At 36.9% G+C, this 15,929-nt stretch overlaps 1 protein-coding gene across 3 annotated transcripts in view; it reads left to right on the plus strand.

Annotated features, from left to right (window-relative positions):
- The window catches only part of LOC106874411 (putative lipid scramblase CLPTM1), a 64,343-nt gene that overhangs the window by 34,861 nt on the left and 13,553 nt on the right, over positions 1–15,929 (plus strand). For all 3 annotated transcript variants that reach the window (XM_089365162.1, XM_089365161.1, XM_014922136.3), the window contains 5 exons: positions 923–1,008; positions 12,521–12,638; positions 12,825–12,927; positions 13,848–13,992; positions 15,795–15,888. In XM_089365162.1, the coding sequence (XP_089221288.1) occupies positions 923–1,008; positions 12,521–12,638; positions 12,825–12,927; positions 13,848–13,992; positions 15,795–15,888 (546 nt within the window). The remainder of the gene's footprint in view (positions 1–922; positions 1,009–12,520; positions 12,639–12,824; positions 12,928–13,847; positions 13,993–15,794; positions 15,889–15,929) is intronic.

A 15,929-nucleotide genomic window follows, 5' to 3' on the forward strand; every position in this document is an offset into this window, starting at 1 on the left:
GACAAGGAAATCTATTTTGTCTTAGACATGACAATTATTATAATATTGTTGTTGTTGTCTGTGATTTTATGATAATGGCATATAAAAAGTGTAGTGTATGTAAGATTTGAAATATAATAATAATTGTTATATTTGTTGATATATTTAAATGCAGAGTAACATATTTTATCTGTATTTTAACACTTCTGTTACTATGATTTGAACAGTGTTGTGTGTGTGTCTTCATCATCATGTGTGTATGTGTATATGTATGTAACTAAGGAAAATATTGACACCTTGTTTGATTTTGATGTAGGGTTTCTGACTTGTCAAGACATCAAAGTATTGTTGGTTTATACAAACAATTGTCTTTATGGTGATTTCATTGTTTGTATGGTTTTCATACTTTCGTACTGTCTTGAAATTTTTTTTTTTGTGTGTGTCATCGTATTTGTGTTTGTTTAACATCCACTTATCCATGCTGCTTATATGGGTCAGAGGGAATTCAGAGGCAGATTTTCTACAGCCAGATACTTTTCCCATTACCAACCTTCACCTGTTTCCTAGCAGGGTTAATGTTTTTGAGGAAGACTGGAAACAGACAGCATCACTTGTATGACAATTATGCAGGTTTACAACCATTACATGATGTCTAGACAAGGGTACACATACACACGACAGGTTTCTTTCAGTTTCCATCTACCAAATCCATTCAGAAGGCTTTGGTCAACCTGGAGCTAAAGTGCCATGCAGTAAGCAAGCTTCTTAACCACATAATCACACTCTTATAATAATCGATGTGTTAGTAAATTTATTACATCTAATGTATATACATCTCCTTTTAGATGGTTAACGTGTTCTTCTTTGAAAGGGAGACATGAGACAAACTTAATCTAAATGCCAGCAGTATACTGATTTTTTTTTTTTTTTTTTTTTTTTCCAGAATTAAATAAATACAAGAAAAGAAAATTCCACGAGACTGTGAATCTATTGACTGGAGAAACAGAAGCACATCCTAACCTTAGAAAGGTAAAAAAAACTAATTATTGTTTTGTTTTCTGAAGTTCCTGGTCATTAGACACAAGTTTATTCACTGCTTGTTTTGTGTTCTTGAGAATGACGCATGACTTAAGGGAATAGGAAAATATGCATTGCAGTATCTGTTCTGGTTCTTTGCATTCTGAATTCAAATCTCACCAAGGACTTTTATTGTTCTGGGGTCTGTAAAATTAAGTATCAGTCCAAGGTGGGGAGTTGATGGGATTATCAGAGCTTCAAATGAAGTGAATTGTAGTATTTGTTTTGGTTCTTTGCATTTTAAGTTCTTGGTTGTTAGACTTAATCCTTTGCTTGGTTTAACACCACCACCTAGAACTTTAGGTGCCTTCATTGAAATTTGCTTTGTTGCAAGCATTTAGCTCAAGTCTCTAGTTTGAGGATATCTTCCACCAACCTCAGAAATTCTAAAGCTGTAATGGATCATGGTTACTGTCCTTCTCTCCTTAATGAAACTGTCTTTGAATTTCATTTGGGTTTGGTGCTAATTGTCCTTCCTATTCCATTCACTGAAAAAATGGAGTGAGAGCTTTTAATGTCATACCAACACAAGAAATATTTTATTATTTGAAAACTCTATGCATTGGCAATTCATGCAAAAATCTGTAGGTCTTAACAGTACAGTCATTCTCAATAAGTTGATTAAATGCTAATATTATATATGGATTTTGGAAGTGGCTATGTGGTAAGTAGCTTGCTTACCAACCACATGGTTCCGGGTTCAGTCCCACTGCGTGACACCTTGGGCGGGTGTCTTCTACTATAGCCTCGGGCCGACCAAAGCCTTGTGAGTGGATTTGGTAAACAGAAACTGAAAGAAACCCACCGTATATATGTGTATATATATATATATATATGTGTGTGTCTGTGTTTGTCCCCCCACTTAGCGGTTTGGCAAAAGAGACCGATAGAATAAGTACTAGGCTTAGAAAGAATAAGTCCTGGGGTCGATTTGCTCGACTAAAGGTGGTGCTCCAGCATGGCCACAGTCAAATGACTGAAACAAGTAAAAGAGTAAAAAAAATAAAAAAAGACTATAGGTTAAAACATCCTGATACAGATGGTTTAGCATATATTTGGAGCCTTTCAAAATAGAAATCTTGAATATAAGGCACTCCTCTCTTTAGAGGACCATTTTAGAAAATCCTATACAGTAACTATGATTGGATAACAGAATAACTGACACCTTATAACTATCATTTTTATCAAAATAGTTAACCAGGCATGGCTTTGTATTTAAGAAACTTCTTTTGCAACTACATGGTATTAGGTTCAGTCCCACTTCATGACACCTAGGACAAGTGTCTTCTACCAAAACCCCAAACCAATCAATGCCTTCTGAGTAAATTTGATTGACAGAAACTATGCAGAAGTGCATTGTATATATATATATATATGCATGTATCTTTGAGTTTGTCCCCTGTCACTGCTTGACAACCCAACCAGTATTAGCTTGCTTATGTTCCTATAACTTAGTGCAGTGGTTCCCAACCTTTTTTTTTATGCCCTGCACTCCTAAAAACTTCTAATGTTTTTGCACCCCTTAAAGTAATAATTTATATAAGAATGAAGGTGTCCAGAGCAATTGCCTTCTTTGACTCTATAAATCCAGCCCTGCCCAAATCATTTGGAAATGCAATCTCGCACCCCTGGTTGGGAAATCCTGACTTATTGGTTTGACAAAAGAGACTGGTTGACTTCCACAAATGTCCAGTGTTGTCCTTAGAAGTGGTCGATGGCTTCTGTTACCTAGGCAACCAAGTTAGTAGTGGAAGAGAATATTTTGAATATGTTGTTGCTAGAATAAGAATGGGCTGGGCAAAGTTTATTACCTTTCCTGGTAACAAAGGGCCTTTCGCTCAGTGAAAGGCAGATTGTGTGTGTACAGACAGCTTCCCTACATGGCAGTGAAACATAGGCCATTAATGTTGCACAAGTGAAATTATGCAGGTGGTAATGGTATCTTCATGTGGCTAATGTGGGGTTTTTATTTGTCACATCTTGTATAATGATGAGCTTATTGTATACAATCAAATTTAGTGTCATGGGGCTTCTGGCTTCATGAATAAGCAAAACAAAATAAATTAATTAAAACACACACAAAATACTTCTCAATTTTTTCTTCATCATAGTTTGTTGATTCTACTGGATCTCCTCATCTACTTCACCTTTCATCTATCAAATGAATGATGCTAATTTGTGGAGTGCCAGAGGCATTAATTAACCGTCTGTGTGGAATGCACAGCAAGATATGCTCTTCTAATGATGATAGTGGAGGTGGGGATGTTGGTGATGATGATATAGAACATTATGAATGCATGCTGTAGGTAAAAGTAACTTTGAGCTGATGGTTGAATGTGTATATTAGTCAAGACTTTGATAATGGTTGTTGTTGTTGTAGGAGGAGGAGGAGGAGGATTGAGATCAAATTTAAGTATTAGGGTTCACAAATGACATGTTTTGTTGAAATTAATTTGTGGACTTGCAAACCTTTATCAGTGTGAGAAAAACAAGTTATAGAATAAACTTGATTGTCATGTATACAGTGAAACTTGATATTTTTTCTTAGTCATCCTCTCTCTCTCTCTCTATTTGCAAATATTCCTTCATGAGATAGCCAAAACTATTTCATATCTCTAATCTCTCTCTCTCTCTCTCTCTCTCTCTCTCCCTCTCTCTTTCTCTCTCTCTCTCTCTCTCTCTCTCTCAATAGAGTTGGTGGATAGAGAATGATAAGTAACTATTGTGTGTGGTGGGTTGTATCTTATTGTCTTGGTTATTGCATGACAGTTATAAAATGGACATTACCATCAAACAAATGGTGTTGCCCATTTCCATTTTCTGGCTTTGGAGAAAATTTGAATTGCATGAAAACAGTTTGTGACAGGAAGGGCATTCAGACATAGATCTGGTTCAGCAAATTCTATCTGACCTATTCAAACATGGAAAAGTGAACGTAAAAGCAATGATGATTTTATATGTATATAAAAGGTGCAGGCATAATTGTGTGGTACAAAGATTACTTCCCAACTACATGGTTCCATGTTCAGTTTCACTGCGTAGCACCTTGGGCAAGCTTTGTGAATGGATTTGGTAGACAGAAACTACAAGAAGCCTGTCTTTTATGTATGTGCATATATATATATATATATATATATATATATATTTGTGTGTTTGTGTCTGTTTGACCCCCTCCCCACTATCGCTTGACAGTCAACATTGGTGTGTTTACATCCCTGTAACTTAACAGTTCTGCATAAGAGACTGATAGAATAAATGCTAGGCTTACAAAGAATAAGTCCTGGGGACTTGACCCTTCATGGTAGTTCTCCAGCATGGCCACAGTCAAATGACTGAAACAAGTAAAAGAATAAAAGAATGTGTGTGTGTGTAAAATAACTTTTGCTTTCTATTTCTATAATTGCTCTGTCAAAATCTGTTTGATCACTCTTTTAAACTCCATTGCTAGTGCAAAAAAAATTGGTCCAAATGTGGGTTGTGAGGGGGAAAGGGAGTTGAAAAAAAAAATTTTTTTTTAAATTTTCTTTCATAGAATGATGTTTCTCCTCTTCCATACCCCAATCATTTTGAAGGCTGTGATAAAAAACGGAAAATTGGAAAACTCCCTGTCAAAACAGAAAATCCAACTTATGTGGGTGTCCTGATCTGAAACACTGCCTATATATATAATGTACACACACACACAGATATAGGTATAAATAAAGAATATAAATGTGGTTTTCAGTTTCCATTTACAAAATCTTAGAACACTTTGATTGACCTCAGAGCTATTGTAGAAAACACTTTCTCCAAGATGCCATATGTGGCCTTGCCGGTTTCCATCTAAAAAATCCATTAACAAGCTTTGCATTGGCCCAGGGTTATTGTAAGAGACATTTGCTTGTGGTATCACACAATGTGCTCAACCCAAATCCACATGGGTGATGGGTGGTGAAATTCATGGCTTCACAGCCTTGTCCTGGGTTCTATATGCAAAGTTGATCCTAAAGTGCATGTTTGAATGCACTTAAACATTTTATTTCTGACTACGCACTGCTGATATTGGGATACATTTAATATACTTGTGCATCTTTTATGCTGCAACATTAGCATCAAAATTTTGAAGCGTTCCATATTATGAGACAGTATTTGGGAGCAAGCAAGATATCATTAATAAGAAATGTTTTTGGAACAATGAGAGCATGTTCACCATAAGTATGAAAGACAAGAAAATGGTATGGAAGCACACTCATGAGATGCTGTTGAATATAAAGAACACATTGGCTAAAGAGGGACTACTGCATGCTCACCTCAAAGTGATCAACAATTCAAGGTGTCACCAGCAGAATAGGTAAAGCAGTCAAAGGCATAAAGAAAGCTGCAGGTCTATTAATGATAGTTGCAAAAATGCTCAAAATGTCTCTTGAGATAGGCTACATGATTACAGTGTGGATAATTGATCGAGTTATGCAAGGAGGTGACTGGTGTAGTGGTGCCATCATAAACTGCCTCAAAAGCAAAGGAGATGCCTTACAAAGAGAAAACTTGAGAGGAGATTATCAAAGGTAATGGAGAGAGGGTCATAGCACAATTGGTTCATGACACTAAACCTAGTTGAGATGCCATATCTCTTGAAGAGGTACCAATCTTTGTAATAAGACAATATGAAGGAAAAATACTTAGCTAAGAGTAAACAACTGTTCCTGGCATTCATTGGCTTGGAGAAGTTATTTATTCACATCATTGTGAATTTATCATACATTATCTTGTAGCTTTGAGATTTCATTGATATGATAGTATATTTTCAGAATGACATTGTTGGGTACGTATGAGATCCCTGATAAGCTGATGATCTAGTTTTCATTGCTAAATCTCTAGTGAAATTCAGAAATTCTGAGCATGGAAGCTAAACCTAGAATCAAGAGGTTTTAAGGTTAATTTAGCAAAGACTAAGGTTTTACTAAGTACGAAAGAAAACAGGATCCTGATATTTTTAGAGAAAATGGTCTTGTTTGTTATGCAGAAAAAGAGTAAGGCAGACTAACTCTGAAAGTATGCTTTGTGTGTAATAAATGCATTTAAGCAATACATACTATGAGCACACCTATTGGTTTACTAAAGGTAGTTAGTAGCTTTTGTTACCTAGATGTAATTAGCAGGGGAGATGATTAATCTAAAAGTATAGTGTGAACAAGTTAGAACTGGCTGGAGAAAGTTCAGGAGCTATTACCTCTTCGTAATAAAAGGCCTTTCTCTCAGAATGACAGGCTGATTGTATGATGCCTGTGTATGAACAACAATGCTACATGGTACTGAAACATGGGCTATGAATGCAGAGGGCATGTGAAGGCTCACAGGTGGATGTGCAACGTCATTGTACTTGTGCTACAAAGTGCAAATGTATTGAAAGAAAAATTGAGCATAAGAAACATCAAATGTGTGCAAGAGAGAAAACTGCACTGGTATAGTCATGTGATGAGGATAACTGCATAGAGAAGTGCTAATCGCTAATGTGGATGGAACCTATGGAAGGGGAGGCCCAGGGAGGGCATCCAGCCAGAGAAAACATTAAATTATATGTGTATAAGTTACAGGCATGGCTGTGTGGTTAAGAAGTTCTTTTTACAACCATATGATTTGGCATTATATCCCACTGAATGGTGCTTGGACGTGTGTCTTCTATAACTCTAGGTCAACATTTGCTTTTTGAGTGAATGTGGTATTTGAAAGGAGACAATTTGTTTGACTAAAACCTTTCAAGGCAGTGTTCTTGCATGAATGCAGATCAGTGACTGAAAGAAGTAAAGTGTGTGTGTGTAGTAACAATTTTAAGTATAAAAATGCTAAAGGTAATCTTGAATTACTTTGTGTGCATATTTATGTGATTGTATGTATAGATGCAGACATGCCAAAATGATGTTAAGGTGATTGCTTCATGTCAGAAGACCCTGTGTTCAATCCCACTGCATGGCATTATGAGTGTCTTTTTTACCATAGTATCAGATATGATTGCATTGTCACATATTGTTTCATACTGAATTGGCCCAAGAATTACATGTGCACATTTCCAGGCGTCAATAACATTCAAAACACGAACATGCAGTCTTATTTTGCTTAGAAAACTTGTTGGGGTGGGGAGATAAACAAAGTTGAAGTGCTTCCAGCATTCTTTGCCAAAATGTTTTGGCATGTGTTAGCTATATATATAAATCCTTTGATCGCTTATAGTTCTACTATCTAAACTAAACTTACAATTTTCATGGTGAATTTAGCTTAGATAACTTTCCTCTGAAGTTTAAACTGGCACATCAAAACATGTAACCTTTGCCTTATAGGCACTAGTGTAGCTGGGAGGTGGGACAGTCCATCTCAGGACTGTTGTAGGCTATTGCTGTAGGCAATATGTGTTTCTTGTGGGGTCCAGGGGCAGCACACACTCTGGCTATGCTAGTTAGTGCTTATAGGATATGTGGTAAACTTTTGAAATCTATTCCCAGTAAAATTCCTACTTGTTCTTTGTAAAGTCACTCTTCATCCATAAAGAAGCTACTGTTGTGACATTGTACAGTTTGCCACCATAGAATAACGTTCTTGTAGCAGAGTAAGACTGCACCATAGCTTTGGTCAACTTTATTCTTAATTGCAGTGTTGCTAATTCTTCCATTGTATGCTCATTCATTCTGTAGTTGTCACATATTTATATTGGCAAGCTTGGTGAACAAATCAGTAGAGTGTATATTCTTGTAATTTTGATTTCAAATCCCAAACGAATTCAGTTTTCTTTCATCCTTCCAGGCCAGTAAAATTAATTATAGGACACAATATCATCATCATCATTTAGCGTTTGCTTTCCATGCTGGCATGGGTTGAACGGTTTGACTGGCAAGCCAGGTGGCTGCTCCAGGCTCCAATCTGATCTAGCAATGTTTCTATAGTTGGATGCCCTTTCTAAAACCAGTTTTCTACGTGCCACTAGCACGGGAGCCAGTCAGGTGGCACTGGCATCAACCACGCTCACATAGTGCTTTTAACATGTCACCGGCATAGGGGCCAGTCAGGCAGCACTGGCATCAGCCATGACTATGATTTCATTTGACTCAACTGGTTTTCTCATGCACAGCATATTGCCCAACAACTGGAGGGTATTTTTAAACTGGCTCATTATTCGACACTGGCATTGGCCACAGCTACGATCTCACTTGGCTTGCCGGGTTTTCTCATGCACAGTGTATCTCCAAAGGTCTTGGTCGTTTGTCATTGCCTCTGTGAGGCCCAATGTTCGATGGTCATGCTTCACCACCTCATCCCATGTCTTACTGGGTCTACCTCTTCCACAGGTTCCCTCCACTGTTAGGGTGTGACACTTTTTCACACAGCTATCCTCATCCATATGCAAATACAATATATAATCAAATACTCTTGAAGACAATGCCCCCTGCACAATACACTGAAAAGGAAAACATTAAACTTATTGCTGTGATTGCATTCCTATCTCCCCTTCACTCTGTAATGCAATGAATTTACATAATGTTACCTATTAGGTTATGCAATTTGGAAATATGCTGTGCGTGAGAAAACCTGGCAAGCCAAGTGAGACCATAACCCGTGGCCTATACCAGGGGTGTAACCAGCCCACTTAGGTGTACCTTTCCATCATTGGACACTAAACTCTGCTTGCGAAGACCTGTTGAGGCAAGTGAAATCGAAATCAAATTCAATGACTGGCATCCATGCTAGTGGAGCGCTAAGAGCACCATCCGAGCGTGATCGTTGCCAGAGCAGCTGATTGGCTACCTCTGGGTTCAGTGGAATAAAAGAATTTAATCCTCTTTTCAAGAATTATTCCCTTGGAACAAAGGAAATTATCTAGTGGTCTTTGGTCCAGTAGACAACCAGGTTAAATGTTTTGTCCTATTGAGTTTCAAGCCTTTTACATTTTGAGTTAGAATCACACAAGGACCAACTTTGACTTTCCACTTATTAACAATTAATAAAATAACTATCAGTTATGTGAGGTTGTTCAGCTAAACATCTCTCATTCTCTTTCTCCAATAAATGTGATTATAGGCACAGGAGTGGCTGTGGTATGGCAAATATTTATGAAATAAAGTAGTATGCTTACCAACCACATGGTTCCGGATTCAGTCCTACTGCGTGGCACCTTGAGCAAGTGTCTTCTACTATAGCTTCGGGCCTGACCAAAGCCTTGTAAGTGGATTTGGTAGACAGAAACTGAAAGAAGCCCATCGTATGTGTGTGTGTGTATCTGTTTATCCCCCCCCTACCGCCATCGCTTGGCAACCGATGTTGGTGTGTTCACATCCCTGCAACTTAGCGGTTCGGCCAAAGAGACCGATAGAATAAGTGCTAGGTTTACAAAGAATGTCCTGGGGTCGATTTGTTCGACTAAAGGCGGTGCTCCAGCATGGCCGAAGTCAAATGGCTGAAACAAATAAGAATACCAATATAAATATATTTACCGTGCATATTCGAAAATATGTCACAGTGACCTATTTATTATGTAAAGGTAAATTTTTACCTTAATTTGTTTCAAATTTTAGTACGAGACTGACGAGTTCAGGGAAGAGGTTAAGTTAATTACATCGACCCCAGTGCTCACTGATACTGATTTTATAGACCCCGTAAGGATGAAAGGCAATGTTGATTTTGGAGGAATTTGAACTCAGAATGTAAAGATGGACAAAATGCTGCTAAGTGCCCAGTGTGCTCACAATTCCGCCAGGTCAATTAATCTAAAGCTTGCCAATTTTTTCATTTTTCTCCCAATAAATTCTCCTTATTATTGTAGTTACAGAAATATATTTATTTCTTATTTAATTCTAAACTTAACATGTATTACATGGTGGTAATGTGATATAGAATGACTGTTGATGAGGGCTTGAGAACATACTAGTTCCACTCAAAGCACACCACCCACACCAGTTCTTATCACCCATTTGCAGTTTCACTTTCTCCTACGGTTGGTATAACATATTTCCATTTTCCCCAAAACTGCTGCAAATCACTGGAAATATTCTCGCTCTTGTATTTGATGTAAAGAAATTGAAGCTAAACATCAACCACAGCAACCTGGATTATTGCACAGAAGTGGTCATGGTTACAGCTAAATTGTTTTTTTTGTTTGTTTGTTTGTTTGTTTTTTTGTCCCTATTAATATCCTTTGATACTTAATCTTTTAATTTTCATGGATCTTGTCAACAATCGTAGGGCATCCAGCCATAGAAACCATGCCAAACCAGACTGGAGTCTGGTGCAGCTCCTCAGCTTACCAACCCTGGTCACTGTCCAACCCATGCCAGCATGGACAACAGACGTTGAATGACAATGATGATACAATAAATATAGGCACAGACATGGCTATGTGATAAGAAGCTTGCTTCCAAACCACATAGTTCTGGGTTCAGCCCCATAGTGGTGACACCTTGGGCAAGTATCTTTTACTGTAGTCTCACAGGCTGACCAAAACCCTGAGTAGATTTGGTAGAAGAAACTAAAACTTCTTCAAAGTGGTGTCTGACTGAAACAAATAAAATATATATTCATGTTGGACACCTTGTAAATATATCCATCCTTATCCTTTCAGTCAACAGTAGCTGTGTAATAGTTATTGTTAGTAATAATGACATAATTGCTGCCAAATCTATGACCTGCATGACCTTCCTAGTCTTTGACTGTCATGATAAGTGGCACTTACCACAAGAATATTTTTTTTTTAAATATAAGTTAAATGCAAAGAAACTGCACTTATTGATTAGATTGTCACAAGGATGCTTAACCAGCTTTGTCATGGAGGTTGCTTGTTGGTGTGTGTTGTATTATTGAAGACCATTGTCATGTGGTCTAACTGGCTGCATGTATAATAAATGAAACAACTCACAAACTTTCAACTTTTAACATATTTATTATTGCTGGATGTGATTTACTGTGTTGGCTGTCTACACAAGAATAATGCTGATAATATAACCACTGGCTGGGAAGAGAAAACTGTGCTGTATTTTGTAGTAGGCTTGCTGTAGTACATCATGTTAGAGTGTCCAAAGTTGTATCTTACTTAAGGTAGTGTGTCTGAATGCCTAAAACTGTCTGTTCTTAATAGTCTGCTGTGACCATCTGCTCTTAGTGGTCTGCTGAGGCTGTCTAGCTGAGTTAAGCACCAAATGGTTTTTTGGTCTGTGAAAAGGAGATGAATTTTAGACTTATCACACTACAGCCTCACATTTCATTGTCTACAATTTATTTAATATGACCTATTTCATATATTTCACAAGAGTATTAACAAGCATTAACCTAAATGTTGCAGCTATGGTTCCAATCAACAGCTAGTGCAGTTTAATTACTTATAATTTATTAAAGTATTCTTGTGGTGGGTGCCATTCATCAAGGTTGCAAGTTTCCTTCTGGGTTTGGAGTTGAGGAGAGACTTGGTCAGTTAAGTGGGGGGGGGGTAGATGGTGTTGGAAATGTATAAGGGGAGGGGGTTATAAGTAGTACAGGATGGGGTAAAGGAGGATGTTTCATTAGAGTGAGGGGGCGGTGTATAGAGATAGGAGACATGATTGTAGCAAGTGATAGTGAGAGAAAATAGTGACAGGGAGGGGGCACGGAAAATGTTTGGATAGGCTCATGAAGGAGAGTGAAGGGGCCTGCAGTGAGTGGTGATCCTGGGTAGTAGAATGAGGATGTTGAAAAGATGGAGTGTAGGGGTATTTTGACAGGACAGATTGTGTGTGTGAGGCAGGGTCGTGGTCATAAAGGACATGCCTGTATGTATGGATGGACATCATTTTAGCTCAGCAAATCACCAGAGGCCTCAGTCACTTGTCATCTCTGTGAGGCTTAACATCAGCAGATCATTTCTCACCACTTTGTCCCAAGTCTTCCTGGACCTGTCCCTTCCACAAGTTCCCTCCATAATTAAAGATCAGCACTTTATGCAGCTGTCCTTGTCCATATGCATCTCATGATCATACTAACAGTATCTTGCACACTATATCTGATGTCACTTATACCCAATTTTTCTCATGCTCACTGACATTAACCATCCGGCAGAGCATGCTGGCTTTATTTCTTTCAAGCTTTTGCATATCCTCTGTAGATATAATAATGATAATTTCTAACATAAATACAATCAATATTTTACTAGTATTTAAACACAGGGACATTTGGTCCCAGAATGTAGAGAATGCAAAACACTGCAAGGGATATAAGTACAGGGCACAATATAAACAAATACTCTTCAAGATGATGCCTCGGCATGGCCAGAGTCCACTGACTGAGTAATTGTAGTAACCAAATAAAGTAAACTTATTGTTCAGTTAAATGAAATAGCAAGACACTTGTAGATTGTTTGCAATCTCACTTAATTCTCTAACTTAAGAAACTGGTGGCAGTGGCGCGGCAACATCAGCAGTTTTATACATCCTTGTATTATATATTTATATATTGTTCATGTATTTTTTTACAGAAAGAAAATTCTTCATCATATGAAATTATATCTCACTGGCATCCGAACCTAACTATTAATCTTCTTGATGATGATTTTCCTTGGGTTAAAGGGCAGGTTCCTCCGCCCTTGGATGAATGTAAGTTGTTGTCTTTATTTTAATTATTATGCCCATTTCAAACATTTCTTAATTAAATTTCTTCATCAGTAAAGGGTTTCTGTTTGAAACAATGTTGTAATGTTCACTTTATTTTTAACTGATTTCCTTATGGAATAATATATTGTTTTTGTGATGATAATTTTGTTTTCGTCTCACTATTATCAGATGTTGTTTTTCAACTTGGATCCAACAAGTACTTCCCGGTAATCTTCTTCAATGACTACTGGAACCTCAACAGTGATTATGTGCCAATTAATCACTCTACAAAGTAAATATGAATTTATTGATCTTCTGGCATTTCAATAAAATTACATAGCACATCACTATATCATATTATCTCCTCAAAAAGATCTCTGCTACCTAGAAGTATTTTTTATGACTATAGCATCTTTTCATTGTAGGGACAGTCTTCCATGCTAGAATTGATTCATAATTTAGACACGAGACAAGTAATTTGGAGAAGTGAAGTCACTTGAATTGACCCCAGTATCTGGATGGTACTATATTTTATTGAAACAAACCTCTCTCTCTTTCTCTGCCCCATACACACACTTACCAGAGATGAAAAGCTAAGTTGACCTGAGCAGGATTTGAACTCAGGTGGTAAAGATCTAGAAGTATTGCAAGGCATTTTGTCTAATATTAATCATTCTTGTAAATTGAGTGCTTCTTGGAAACCTATTTTATTTCACTGCAAACTGCTTTGGGCTTGTGCTAATTTTGCATTTTAAAAAAGGGCTCTGAACTTCATTAGGGATGTGGTGTTGAAGGTTGTCAGGCAAAATATCTTGCAATAGTAATTTCGTTATTTTGTGTTGCCTGTTCCAAACTAACTAATGTCTATGAAACAAGCATCAGGTAAATAATGGGAATGTTTCAATAAACTGTGCTTCTTCCTCAGAATTTGTGACAACGTATATCCAGTGTTACAAATATTTTTAAGTGTTAGGAAGAGCATCCAGCCATAGAAACCATTCCAAAGCAGACCTTGGAACACAATGTTGCCCTCAGGCTTGTTGATTTGTATCCAAACTGTCCAACTCCTGCCATGATGAGAAAATAGGGAAAGTAGCTTTCTCACTCATCCAACAAGCATGTGTAGACCTGTACTCAACATTTATGTAAGACTTTTTTCCTATAAACTATTTTGTATGCTAATATTTTATTTCTTCATTCTCATTATCTTAGGGTTGTGAACCTAACTCTCACTTATAAACCAATTTCACTGTTCCGTTGGCAATTGTATGCAGCACAAAATATGCGTAATAAGTGGTACAATGTATTGGGATCAAATTTTGTTGAGGAAGGAGAGGAAGAGCAGGATTCTGTCAAGGTTTGTATTTTATTGTTTCAGAAATTCTCTTATTTTTCACTTTCTATTTGCACTACTCTTTTACTTATTTCAGTCGTAGGACTGCAATCAAGCAAATCAACACTGGTTGCCAGTGGGAGCAAACACATAAACACACAGCCTTGCCTGTGTACTGTGTTCATTTTTGACAAAATATATCATTTTATTAGTGTACATTAAAGTAATTCTCTATTTAGATATCCAGAGATGTGTAATAACAGAGGATAGTTGATGTGTTCAATTATTCACTCTCTAGCACACACAAACACACACACACAAGAGTTCAAATCTTAGTACTATATGTGGATAATATATTATTTCACCAAAGTAATGAGTATTTAGCTCTTGTTTCTTGACATTAGACAGGTAAAGTGTAAATCTTCCTCTTGAATGAAATATCAGGCTCACATCAATCAGCATTCTCATGTATTTTCAATGTTTAGAGGAAATGGTGCATGTACCAAATACATATCATTGCATCTCAATACACTTAAGCATGCACAGCATGCAATTTGAACCCTTGTGATTGCTTGAAATGTTATCATTGAAGATTCCTCTTAACATATTATCTCAAGGACTAGTCCTTGTTAGATCCAGATATTTCAGCCCCCAACAGCTATAAAGCCTCTACAAAATTTAGATGAGATTCTTAATGAAGGTACTGCTCCCACATTTGAAAGTGCTGCTACATATACTTGGCAGCCTTCAGAAGAGGTTCAGTCAAGCAATTAGCATAAAATCACTCACAGGCATGCTCCATTCTCTGGTCCATATAGATATCCTGTCTCTTCTCTCTGCTTTTTTTTACTGCTGCTATATTGGCCTCTAACTCTAATTACTTATTTCTTTATTGCCCACAAGGGGCTAAACATAGAGGGGACAAACAAGGATAGACAAAGGGATTAAGTTGATTAGATCGAACCCAGTGCATAACTGGTACTTATTTAATCGACCTCGAAAAGATGAAAGGCAAAGTTGACCTTGGCGGAATTTGAACTCAGAATGTAAAGACAGATGAAATACTGCTAAGCATTTCGCCCAGTGTGCCAACGTTTCTGGCAGCTTGCTGCCCTTATTACCTCTACTCATTACTGTTATAATCTTTCTGTCCTGATTTCAATAGGCCTATAAATGGCATTGGCTCTAGCTGATGTAAAAATATTAAGATTGAATAAGCTTGGAGCATAGTTTACAAATATTATAACAAACCTCTTATAAAACCCCATATTTTGTGTAAATTGTAAAATAAAATTTCTTTTTACAAGATGTGCATTATGTAAGTTGCATGTAAAGGAGTTTTTTTTCCCTCATTTGGAGTCTCCAATTTTCAAAACAGAAATGCAAAAACTGTTTTGAAAAAAAAACTACATACATGATTTATCTACTTTGAAGCATTTACATATTTGTTTCAGTAATTTCAGGAGATCAAGTTAAATATTCATATTCTCCCATTATTGCAGGTATTAATATAAATGGTGCCACTGTCCTTTATTTTACTGGCCATTTCTACGATCCTTATTACCTCATTCTTAATCTGAGATTTAATTAATTTGGATGAAATTATATTTTAGTTTCTTCTCTAAAGAAGCTAAAATATAAACTGTTTGTCCTGGGTTCAAATTCCACTAAACTTAACTCGGCATTTTGAACCCCTGCCTCACCCCAATGTACCAGACTAATATTGAGGTTATTTTAATCGATTATATTCTTCCATTATAAATTTATAGATTTTTACCTATATAAAAAATTGTCTTTCTTATTGTTGCTATTTTCTCTCCTTGCAGATTGCTTTCTTGGAAACTAATCCATACTTACTGGCTATTACTGTTATCGTATCAATTGTACATAGTGTATTTGAATTCTTGGCATTTAAGAATGGTAAGTATGCAAAAAGATTTTAAATATGATCTTAACTAAAA

This window comes from Octopus bimaculoides, chromosome Z (assembly GCF_046866305.1).
Source record: "Octopus bimaculoides isolate indiv1 chromosome Z, ASM4686630v1, whole genome shotgun sequence".
Lineage (NCBI taxonomy): Eukaryota > Metazoa > Mollusca > Cephalopoda > Octopoda > Octopodidae > Octopus > Octopus bimaculoides.